The sequence below is a fragment of the Gordionus sp. m RMFG-2023 genome, chromosome 2, assembly GCF_954871325.1.
Source record: "Gordionus sp. m RMFG-2023 chromosome 2, tfGorSpeb1-WG-v2, whole genome shotgun sequence".
NCBI lineage: Eukaryota > Metazoa > Nematomorpha > Gordioida > Chordodea > Parachordodidae > Gordionus > Gordionus sp. m RMFG-2023.
In genome coordinates, this window is record NC_088776.1 from 46,683,544 (window position 1) to 46,696,549 (window position 13,006).

At 25.6% G+C, this 13,006-nt stretch overlaps 2 protein-coding genes across 2 annotated transcripts in view; one reads left to right on the forward strand and one right to left on the reverse strand.

Annotated features, from left to right (window-relative positions):
• The first annotated feature begins 5,259 nt into the window (after positions 1-5,259).
• On the forward strand, positions 5,260-12,367 carry LOC135924389 (uncharacterized). Its single transcript, XM_065459445.1, has 8 exons — positions 5,260-5,769; positions 5,997-6,156; positions 7,424-7,603; positions 7,826-7,979; positions 8,128-9,846; positions 9,944-10,188; positions 11,986-12,114; positions 12,230-12,367. The coding sequence occupies exons 1-8, from the start codon at positions 5,300-5,302 to the stop codon at positions 12,365-12,367; spliced, it is 3,195 nt and encodes a 1,064-aa protein (XP_065315517.1). The 5' UTR covers positions 5,260-5,299.
• A 105-nt stretch (positions 12,368-12,472) lies between these two features.
• Positions 12,473-13,006, reverse strand: part of LOC135923963 (zinc finger CCCH domain-containing protein 14-like) — a 33,746-nt gene continuing 33,212 nt past the window's right edge. The window contains exon 16 of the mRNA XM_065458997.1: positions 12,473-12,844. Coding sequence (XP_065315069.1) covers positions 12,632-12,844 — 213 coding nt within the window. The 3' untranslated portion in view covers positions 12,473-12,631. The remainder of the gene's footprint in view (positions 12,845-13,006) is intronic.

The window sequence follows — 13,006 nt, forward strand, 5'->3', positions numbered from 1 at the left end:
TCAGAGTGTCCTTTTAAATTAAAATAATGAATAGACACCTGTCTAAAATTATGCAATTCCAATGACATATTATATGTTATAATGTAATTCAAAGAAATTATATACATTATCCTATAATGATATACAGGAAAGCTTAGGATTACTATTTAGATATGTAAAATTTGGATAATAATTTATTTTTCAATTTTATATGAGATACTCATTACGACCTAACGTAATATTCATAATTAATTTGTATCTAAATGATCATATTCTATACTTTATTTTAATATAGCTTATTGAATAAAAAATCTGAACCTCAAAATTAATATATCAAATAAATATTGTATACTTGAAAAAAGAAACCATAAAATTTGAATCTTTCAAAATAAATACTTAGGGAACAAATATTTTACTAAATAGATTATTATAGTGCTGAAAGAAGAAACGCGTTACTGTTACTCGTTACCTTTTTAAAAAAGTAACGCACGTTACTGACTATTCAAAAAAACGAGACAAATTAAATATTATAAAATAATTAAAAATTATACAAATAATTAAATATTATACAATACAAATAATTAAATTTTATACAATACAAATAATTAAATATTATACAATACAAATAATCAAATATTATACAAAATAATATTTATTTTTTCCTACAATATATAATATAAATAATACTGTACAAAAAGAATTAATAATAAGATAAAATCTATTTATAAAAAACATTTTCATTTATATTGTTAAAATTGTGTTCATATCCACATTATTATTTGAGAATCATTTTATATAGGTTATAATTTTATTTTATTTTCTTATAATAATTTAAATTTTCATTATAATAGATTACATTTTTATTTTCTCAAAAAAAAGATGAATTACATTTTTTTTGTGCTCCCTTTTTTTAACAAAAACAATCTTTATATATATCTTTCTTTAAACAATACAAATTGATATATCAAAAAAAAACATGTTAAGTGAATAAACAAATGTCACATTAAAATGATATATATTAAAAAAAGAAGTTAATATAAAATTTTGACCCGAAAGGTATAATCTCTATTATTTAACAATGATGTTAAAATTTCAACCGAAAAGTATAATCACTATTATTTTACATTCCACCCTCCAAAGAAATTCGGCTTGAAAGGTATAATCTCTATTATATAACAATGATTTTAATATAAAATTTTAACCGAAAGGTATAATCAATATTATTTTACATATATAATAATAATATAAATAAAATTATACAAAAATAATATATTACATATATGATAACATCTTTTTGTAACAATTTTTTATTTATTTTTAGCAACAATTGATTTTCAAAATTTTGACCAGACAAACAAGAGCGCTAAGTACTCAACCAGCGTCTACGTGACAGGATTTTCACTGGATGCAAACCCCCTTTAAAAATCTTTACCTACCCCCCTAAAAATTCGCGCCACCTTCGGCTGCGGTGTCTTTCTATTATTATTTTCACCTTTTTAATTTATTGAAACTCTTTTCAGATAATTTATAAAGGATAACTTATATTAATCTATCTCTACTACCAACTATCGATATTTTGTCAATATAAAAAATTTATTTTTTAGATAGCATTATGAGCTTAAGAATAGCAGAAAGTTTTATTTGGAAAACAATGTGCAAGATTGTTTGCAATATATAGATTTGGTCGATGAATTGTATTATAATAATTCTATAATAAAGTATTAATTTTTACACCAATATATTTTGTCCTATTTCATCACAAAATTTAATAGATAACCCCCCAAAAAATTTATCCTACCCCCATTAGAGCAGCCTACCATCTACCCACCTTAAAAATAGGATGCAAACTGTTCCTACCCCTCCCGCTCATGTAGACGCTGTACTCAACACAGCTTTCGCCATGCATAACACATCTTCAATTGGCGCAGAGGATGGAAGAGTTGTATCATATTTAATAAATTATATTTTTGATTCAGAGAATTTATTTTAAATATTTAAAGAATTATTATCTTGAAAAAAGCTTAATAGATCATCTTCAAAAGAATCTCGATTCATTTCTGATAAAACACAGAAGGCAGAGAATATTAATGATAAAATTTATTATGAAAAAATAATATTTGAAAGACTTTATTTTTCTAAAATAATTTTTATATCTATATCTTCTTTACAATTTTATATATATATATATTATTTTTTTTATAAATATTAACATATATACAAAAGAAGGATTTTATAAAATTAAGATTTATTTTAAGGTCAATTTAAGAAAAGAACAATTTAAAAGGCTTGATTTAAAGTTTTTACATATAGAAAAATAAAAGTAAGGTTACATTATTTACATATTTAACATTTCCCTCTTTTTTAAGTGACTTCATTCCTCAGTTTCTCATCTTCACCACTAGTCATTTGTTTCTCTATTGCTCCATTACTCATTTTTTAGTACGACTTCAGTTTGTTTGATCATTGAATTATCGTTACGGTTTGAGTTTGTTTGTACATTGAATCATCGTTTGTTAATTTTCTGTTTGTATTTGCTCATCCCATTTCCATTTCGCTTTTAAATTTTTATATTTTTTATCAAAAATTTTATTTACTTATAACAATAATTTTTTTTTCTAGGTCGTAAGCCATAATTCCGTTTTTGAACTTGTGAACTTTGACCTTGGGATTCTTGAACTTGTTCTTCACTTTAATAACTATCACTCCTTTCCCCTCAACTAAAAATCTTTGTACTTTGTTGTAGAATTTTCATTTGATATTATGTTCATTGTTTAGCCTCAGTCATATCTTTTTCATTGGTTTGTTCATATCACTAGCATGTTATCCTGATCGTCTAATCATTCGCTTGATCATCATTATCCCATTAGCTTGTTCATCTCGTTATTTATTATCACTTATATTTAGTATTTATCTCAAATAAAATAATTTTGGAATAATTGAAATGATAATGGAATAAATAATTTATCAGAATCATTCATAGAAAAAGAATAATAATCATATTAATAAAGAATCATAGAATATTTGAATTGTAGCGTTTTATACAGAGTTGTACATTTGCTCAAAATAGATCGTAAAATTTGAAGATCTTTTATTTTTTAAAAATTTTGTGTAACGATCTTCAAAGATCTTCATGATATTTATTTTTTTACCCCTTTATTAAAAGCCCAGATGTTTTTCAATTTTATTAATATAATATTTCTTTTATGTTTTATACCTCTCCTCCTGCCTTGAAAATTGAAAAACATCTGGGCTTTTAATAAAGGGGTAAAAAAATAAATATCATGAAGATCTTTGAAGATCGTTACACAAAATTTTTAAAAAATAAAAGATCTTCAAATTTTACGATCTTCAAAGATCTTGCTCAAATTTTTGAGCTAGATCTCGCTCAAAAATCTTCAAAGAAGAACTTTTGTACAACTCTGGTTTTATATAATAATTTCTTATTTATTATAAATTTCAATTATTTTTATTTTTAAATTTAACTCCCTTATTTTTCAATTTAAACAATTTCTTCATATCATAATTTATCTTCAAATTGTCCTTTATAAAAAAAAAATTTTTTCGCCTTCCATTTTTAACAAATGATCTCCATATCACATTTTTAAAAACTTTTTTAACATTTAGTTATTTAACTTTTACCTTGCCTATCTTTATAATATTTATAATACGTTTCTTTATTTTCAAAGTTTTTTTAAATTTTTTATTAATTATAAAATTTTTTATTTTATTATTTTCTTTAATGTTTATTTCATTATTATCTTTAATCACAATTATTTCTTTAAAAATTATCATATAATTCATCTCTTTTAATTTATAAGAATCTATTTCGTTTTTAACATTTGGTATTAATTTACATGATTTAATTTAATTCAAGTTTTTATTATTATGAGATTTATAATTATAATGTTCATGCCTTTTTTTGTAATGTGTTTCTTTATAATATTTATTATCTAATTTTCTATTTTCATAATAATTTTTGTTATTAAATTTATTATATTGATTAGTGTTATAATTTGTCTTTGCATCATATTAATTATTATTATGATTATTTTTATAATTTTGAATTTATAATTTTTATTAGAGGTATGATAATAAAATTTAAACAGGTGATTAATCATATTGAACTCTGCTAATTAAAAAATTAAATTTTTTAGTTTTCAATTAATTAATGATTATATTTATTTAATTAGGGTTATAAAATAATTAAATAATAATAGTCAATTAAGCTTCAACTGTTAATGATGCTAAATTAATATTTAGTGAGTGATATTGATATTTTATTTTTAACACAAAATTTGATTGCAAGCTGACATTGTGAAAATATAATTTATATGTATTAATTATAATATTTAATAGTATTCATTTAATAAATATTTAGATAGTCTTATTAATTTTTAAATAATAAAATTAAATCTATATTTTACTTAATAGAATTATAAAAGAAATCTTTCAGGGGGCAATCAAAAAATTTATTTTTAATTCAAGGGCTTAAGATTCCATTAAAAAATTTTTTTTTTGCTTCAAGTGGATATTCAAATTTCCCAGGGGACTCGAGCCCCTGCGCCCCCCCTAGCGAAGCCACTACTGATAGTATATATTCAACTGTATATATGTGTTTGAATCAATGATATATATATATATCATTGGGTTGATATGAATTAAAAAACTGGGCTTAAATTATTTATATTAAAAAATTAATAAAAGTAATTTTATAGTTCAATAAAATATGTTCTTCTATTTAATATTTTTTAAGAAAAAATTTAAAGTAACGAGTAACGTTTTGAGTTACCGTTACTCAAATAAAAGAAACTCGTTACCGTTACTCGTTATCTCTAGAAGAAGGTAACAAATAGTGTTACTTTTGACGTTACTTTACAGCACTAGATAATTATAATTTATATATTATTATTTGTCTTTGGGGGCCATATCAACAGCCTTTTTATATAATTTGCCCTTTAATGAAAATAAGTGGCTGACTTAAACCCTGAAGCAGAATCCTACAGCAATCCTAAAATCATATGTAATGAAAATTTTTCAAAAACTCACGCTATCAATTTTATTGTCAAGTAATATTGAATTTTTAATTAATACACATGCTCATTTAGGTATTTTATCCATCGTAATTTTTCTAAAAGGCTTTATACAAATTAAACAATCATCCTATTATAAAAACATAGCTCATAAAAGTGATATAGAAAACAAAATATTAGATAACTCTTCATTTAATAAATGTATAATAATCATTATTGACGCCTTACGCTATGATTTTTTTCACAATCAAAATAGAAGTCAAGATTATTTTCATAATAAATTTTTATATATGAATAAATTATATAATGATGAAACAAAATTAAAACAAAATCTTTTCTTTAAACTGATTGCTGATCCACCAACAACAACTGGGCAAAGATTAAAAGCTTTAACGATTGGTTCAATACCTACATTTTTTGAGATAAAGGACTCATTTGATAGCAAAGTTATAAGCGAAGATAATATTATATATCAACTTGCTAAACAAGGCAAAAAAGTTATTTTTTTAGGAGATGACACTTGGATATCACTGTACTCTTCAGATATATTTTATAAAATTTATCCATTTCCATCATTTATTGTCAAAGATCTACACACTGTTGATAATGGGATTTTAGATAATATATTTACAATTATAAAATCAAATGATTGGGATATAATTATTGGACATTTTTTAGGTGTAGACCATTGTGGTCATTGGTTAGGAGTTAATCATATAAAAATGGCTGAAAAGCTTATACAAATGGATGAATTTATAAGGTTTTTCTTAACTTTATTAAAAATAAATGATTAATTAAAAATTTTTCAGCTTTATTGAATAATCTTCAAATGTAATATATACAAAAAAAATACTTATACTAGCTTTTTTGAATATTTTTAAATATGATAGATAAGCCAATATGTAGATATTTAATAATTCATTGTGAGGGTTAAAAAACATTATGGAATTTAATTCATGATATTTAAAAATTTCATTATTTGCTAAGGGATTTAATTCAACTTATGGATAACCAAACATTAATTATAGTCCTAGGAGATCATGGAAGCACAAATAATGGTGACCATGGTGGCGAAAGCAAACTGGAAATAGAATCATTTCTTTTTGCTCATTCCAAACAACCAAATTTTGCAGAACAATCGAGACAGGTAATTATGACTGTTTAAAATATGATGTAAAATAAATAATATTAATTAATATGATTATAGCCTTTAAATTATATTGCGACATTTTTGATAAATTTATCATAATTAATAGATATACTTAATCAATTTCAGATTAAATTTGCATAATTATTTGTATTTTTTAGAATATCAGTTATCAATATTGTTAAATTGACCAATCCAACATCAAAATGTTAAAAAAAATTATTTATGAATACCTATATTGAATTGTAGATATTTTTGCTCGCTATTATCAATAATTAGATAATATTAAACTTGATATTAGCAAAATTAGATTGACCTCAAAAATGGCATTGGCACAGATTAGAGGTCTTCATTGGATGGGGTTTTGGCCCGTTCGCCCATCTAAGTGGGAGGGCAGGTGGACGGGCAAAAAATTTATTAAGAACGGGCTGGCAGGCGGGTTAAATAATTTTAAACTATGGGTGGGTGGGTTGAAAAATTTAAACAATGGGTATGGGTTAAAAATTTAAATCATTTAAGTAAATATATAAAAAATTGTTCCTATGAACTTTTTGGGATATTAAAAATTAAAATGTCCTATTTTGGTATAAAAACTTTTTTGTATATTTAAAACTACTTTGGTGGAAACGAGAAGAAAGAGACAAGAAAAATATTTGTAATTCCTGCAACTAGTGCTTCTTCTGAACGAAGATTTAGCATTTCTGGATTTTTAGAGCAAAGTAGAACGTGTTTGAATCCAGAAAATGTCGATTCATTATTACTTTTTATTATTTTTATATTTATATTATTTTCATTAATATTTTATTTGATAAAATAAATTATTCATAATTTTAATTGAATATTTTTTTATGCTATAAATATAGTAATTGCCTAAAAACATTTTGTAGAGTTGTAATGCTGAAATTTTTTATTAGATGCTTAAAAAATTGAAAGAATGGCCATAATTAAATTTTATTACAGAATTGGATTAAAATTTTTTTATAAATAATGGGTGGGCGGATAAAAATTTTTTAGACTAATGAGCGGGCGGGTAAGCAATTTTAAACTAATAGTCGGGCGGGTATATTTTTTTGAAAATTATGGGCGGGCGGGTTAATTTTTTTATAATAATGGGTTAGCGGGCTTATGGTCCAAAAACCCGCCCAATGCCGACATCTACCACAGATCTCTAATATTAAGTTGCATCTCATATTAAATTATACTGGGTTAAAGCAATTATTGAATTCAATTTATTTTCCTGATAAAAATTTGTTTAATTATTCATTAGGCTTCCAATCCAGACGTAATGTTCCAAATCGATTTAGTTCCTACATTGGCTCATTTACTTCGTTTTCCTATCCCATATTCCAGCTTTGGCAAGACTATAACTCAATTTTTCGGAAATTTTCCCGATAAATTTACGCGTAATATGCGATTAGCAGCTATGTTTGAAACCAATATCAAACAGGTTATTACACTCTTATACAATAATTACATTACCTTTAAATTGATAAAGCGTGAAGCATAAACGAAAAACCGGAAATCAAAAATAGTTATAATGATGGTGAAACATTTTGTTTTATTTTTTTTGAAAGTTCGTAAACGATTCATTTTGATGAATTTATTTTCATTTTTTTGGAACAGCTAACGAGAAAATTTTTTTTTTTCAATGAAAACTTATTTAACACAGGTTCAAAATATTTGGGATTTTCATCAATTAGAATCGCGACTTATACCATCGGAGAGAATTGCCATTAAAAAAACTTATTCTTATTTATTACACCTTATGGAAGAAATTCGAAACATCACATCTACATCTAATTTTAGTAATCATGATATAGTAGGTAGTATATAATATTATCATTTAAAGTTTTCTGTGATATTTTTTTAATTTTTCATAACATGAAAATAATTTACTTCCCTTCATTATGGCTCAATTTGAATTGAAAGCAAAGTATAAATTTTTTTTTAAAAAACGTTTTTATTTAAAAGCTCCCCAAATTTCATATATGCTTCGCACAACGGACGCTTATATAAAGGAATCTCAAAATTATTTGAATCTTCTTCAACGATTTGCTCGTAAATATTGGGTAGCTTTTGATTATGTTCACATATACTTAGGTCTTGCTTTTTTTGTTATCAATTTATTGGCATTTCTCATTATAATCAAAACCATTATAGACAACTATCTAAACGACGATAGAGATAAAAATTTTGAAAAGAAGGATGATAATTTTAAATATAATCGCAGTTTGAAACAAGATAATACAAAAATGATTTCACATGAAAATAAAGAGGACAAAAATGAAAAATTCATTGATAATCCTATATTGTATAGGGTGAAATGGTTTTTTTCCGCCATAACTGTTATTTTAATGCTTTACTTAACTTTATATTATCTATCCCATCATACCCTAAAGTTACTCGTTATCAAGTTTTTACATTGCACTGTCAGTTACGCATTGATTACTGTGAACATTTGTTTGTTAGTTCTCTCTGCTTACTATTATAAAATATCCTATAACTCGTCAAAAAAAACTTACAATATTGATTCTAAAAAATACGAACATTATAATTTAGGCCATTCTGTAATGTATGACCTAAAAACCGAGAAATATTTCGCCGAGATGAATAAACAGGTGGAAATTACTAATAAAATAAATATTAAGGTATCCCAAAATAATTATATGGATTGTAAAGGCACATCTTACAATCGCAATTTTTTGATATCCGATTGGTTATGGATTACATTTTACATAATACCATCTATTAGTCTCTTCTCCAATAGTTATGTCATTCGAGAATTTCTAGTTAACAGATTTGCCCTTCAAACCTCGCTCATTACTTTAGGCATTATCAAGATAACCTCGGTCTTGTATTATAAAGCACGGCCTATAATTTTTACTAAATTAATCGTTAAAACATTTTTTCCTGTCTTTATCATATGTTTCCTCGTAAGAGTCAGTTTAACCGATCACATATACGATAGCGCTGAACAGACTTACCATTTATTTGATAGTAAATGCAGATCTGAAACAGTTGAAGCCGGTATATGCCAAGAAGGTAATTTATTGCGACATGCTATTTTTGGCGTTTCAGAATTCGGGAATCAATCTTTGACAATACCAATCAACGAAAAGGCGTTCTATAGTTATATTATAACATTACCATTCTTATCGTTTATTTGGGGTCTTATTTTGAGTACTATGATACCTTACACGTGTTTTAAGGCAATAAAACATTTCCGCGATTACTTAAACAAAAATGGGAAATTGGAACCTAAAAATATAACCAGTAATTTGTCCCTATTAGTATTTTTCAGCTTATTTATATATTGGTTCTCGGAATGCCTGAAAGATATAACGACTCATAATTTAAGTATTACTTTATCGTTGGCCTTTATACAATACTTGACTTCCAGAATAATCATAGGAGTTTCTTTTTATGCTTGTATACTAACTCCAACCATAATTATACAGGAAGATGATAACATACATTTATCTAAAGTTGTATATGACGAACAGATTTTAAGATTTAATAAAAGGATCGAGATGATAAGCTTTATTCTACCTGTTATATTATTAATTAATACGAGAGAAAGCATATATCAATGTTGCTTTCTTCTCATTCTGTCCTGCCTAATTATATGCTTACGAATGTCTTTCACAAAAAGTTCAACTTGTGCGATGACACCCAAACTGCGACTACATAGTTTATTATTATATATAAAATATAGTGTATATTGTATGATAAATTATTTACAAACCAAATACCGATAAAATAATATCTAAAAATCGTTAATATGCAGGTGTTCTTTTGTACGCATTTATATGGTTCTCGTTGTCGAACTTCGCATTTTTCCTGACACATCATCAAAACGAAATTTCGGCTATCAAATGGCACTCTGCTTTTGAAGGAATGGCATCTGAAAGCATGACAAAATTTGATTCTACCATGTTTAGTTTTTTATATCGCTTTAAAAGCATAATTTCCAGCGAGCCCAATAGATTTATATCTGCTTACCTGATAATCCTGAATACATTTAGTAGTCAAGTTCATAATTTTTTATTAATATGTACGATTTAAATAGTTTCTTTTAAAATTATGACCAGCACTGCGCCGATGCCCATTATCGGCCTTATTTTTTGCTAGCCAATTTAAAATTGAATGTATTATGTCTCATAACACTAAAATAATTTTAAATGGCATTCTTTCACTGAATAAAATTTATCCGAAACATACCTGCACTAGATTTCGAACCGAAAACAAAAATTTTTTCAATATTCAAAAATTAAATTATAACTAAAACATATAAACTATTACTCAATATTAGATCAAATAGGGGCCGATATTTACCGTTTTTATAAAATCAAATCGGGTCGATATCCAATATTATTGTTGTTTTTTGGTAATTTTAATTTTATAACCCTCGATTTGAAATGGAATAAATTGTTTCCTCATCCGTTTTAGATAACGACCTTCTACGCACTGGGAGAACTTTCGGTTACTCAAGTAGATTTTGAGGAGCGATTTAAGCCTATTTGGTTATTACGGTTTCTGACATGACTTCAGATATTAAAATTTGGGTAGGAATAATTACATCGCTATAAGTCTATAGATGGTATGGTTTTCAGTTTCTTTTGATACTCTTTGTCCTGGGTATTTTAACTTAGAAAAGTTGAATCTGTATTTAAAATGATTATATGTTTTCTCCATAAACCTTAATTAGTTCCAGCTAAAAATATCATCGGTCCTGTTCTTTTAATGAAAATACCCTAGGTACCCAGTTATCGTTTTTAAAATCTTTTGCGTATATTCTCATATACATTTTTTGAAATAAGGTATTGAGGTGTGTATAGGGATTAATTTGTTTTAGTAATTGTAGTGGACCTATTAATTCAAATTTAAGAAAAATGTAACGTCGATTTTTGTTATTTATGGAGTATTTAGATATCTAAAAAGGAAATCTCTTCTTACTCATGTTTTTTATATACTTTTAAGTTTGTACTAAGACCGCCTCTCGATTTGATCGTTGATGGTAATTGATAATTGTTTGCATAATATACTGAATTATTGACTTTGTAATGGGGATCCATTTGCTGTAAATAATATTGGAGTATTCAAAGTAAAAAAGTCTTCAAATTATAGTTTTCTTACTCGCTTAAAATTATTTTCAGGGTTTTTGCATTTCTGACCACTTACTGAAACTCTCTATTATATTATAACTAATCTCCGTCAATGGGTCCGGCAAAATCTAAATGAATATCACACATATATGGTTTATTTGTCTTGAGGTTGGATTTATGCTCAAAAAATTGTATAGTATCTTTGGTCTAAATATAAATATAATACATATCTATGTTATCGATATCTATCGGCAAAAAAATTAGGTGCTGGTGCAGCTTTTTTTTTCTACCTCTAAAATTTATAACATATTTATCAGAATATTAACTGTTTATAATTTATAGTAACGATTAAAGGAAGGTTAACTGGCTCCATTATTTAAGTTTTACATTGCATTTATAATAAGCACGACTCGCTCGAGCATTATGAAATTAATTGCTAGCGAAATTACACCTGAATCGTCTATCCTCGTGTCGCAACATATGTTTTTTACATGATTTCATCATTTCGCCTAGTATTTATAAATTGTACATATTATTGGCTTGATTGTCTAAAGCTATATAGTGAAAAATTTTGTTGAGCAAATCGTGTTTACTATAAATAAATGCAGCATTAAGTCCAAACCTCTTAGTGACCACGGTCCAGTCCGGATTTCATTTTCTTCAGGATTAAACACTGGCTAGTGACTTTCTTCGTACAATAAAAAAAATTCATTATTTTATCAAGATTTTATTGACATTGATGTTTCCTATATTTACAAATTCTCCTATAATATTGTCGAGGATTTACCAAACAAATATTGACGCTCTAGAAAGCACGTATAGTACAATCTTTATCACCCTTTCGTTTATCAAGGTTATAATAATTTGTTGAAATATTATGATTTAATTTAACAACTATTTTGTTCTTGTAGTTAACAAATTTATTTTTAAAAAGAATTCGTTTTTTTAAACTTTATATATTTTTTTAGATTTTTTGTTGCACCGTTTGCATTTTTATTCATAGAAGACATTTAATGCTATGGGCCATTTTCTTCCCAAGATTCATTTACGCGCTTGTTGAATATCTGCTAGTCGTATTAATCTCCATTTTTTCAATTACAAGCTAATTGTTAATTTATATAAAAAAAAATGACTGAGCTCAGAATTTTTCATGTTTTTTAATATAAATAATGAAAGATAGATTTGAAAAATATAAATTTAGTACAATACAACATGTTTGTCAATTTATTTTAATTAAATAAAATACTATAATTTATATAGCGAAAATGAAACAATGGTTATAATTGAGTAGAATATTTTATATAGTATTTCAATAACACTTATGCGTCTAATTAAATATTTAATTGGGAATAAAATAAATATTATTCCATTTATGACGAAGTCATCAACAAAGTAGTATTATCCATATTGCTCCTTTTAGCGACAAACATATTTCTATTAACTGAGGTAGTAATGATTTGTGTGCTAGTTTGAGGAATATTATTGTAATTAGGTGATACCCATTTCATTTTAGACTTTATTAAAGCTTGAGGATGGGCGAAAATACAATCAGCTCTGGTGCAATAGTTCCCAAATTTGCAGTCCTTAAAAATAGTAATTATTAAACATATAAATGGAATCTATTTAAAAAAATTTCCATATTACAAGAAATTGGATAGGCTTGCCGGCTAGAATTAGGCAGTAATTGATTCGTAATTAGCAAAATGAGTACAAAAATAAGATTGAATAATTTATTTTAAATAAAA

Bases quoted from the DNA above. Each gene is read 5' to 3' on its own strand.
- LOC135924389 (XM_065459445.1), top strand. From the start codon at position 5,300: ATGAATAAATTATATAATGATGAAACAAAATTAAAACAAAATCTTTTC. The intron at 9,847-9,943 runs GTTTATTATTAT...GTTAATATGCAG, and splicing joins ACCCAAACTGCGACTACATA to GTGTTCTTTTGTACGCATTT. The intron at 10,189-11,985 runs GTTCATAATTTT...TATTTTATCAAG, and splicing joins TGAATACATTTAGTAGTCAA to ATTTTATTGACATTGATGTT.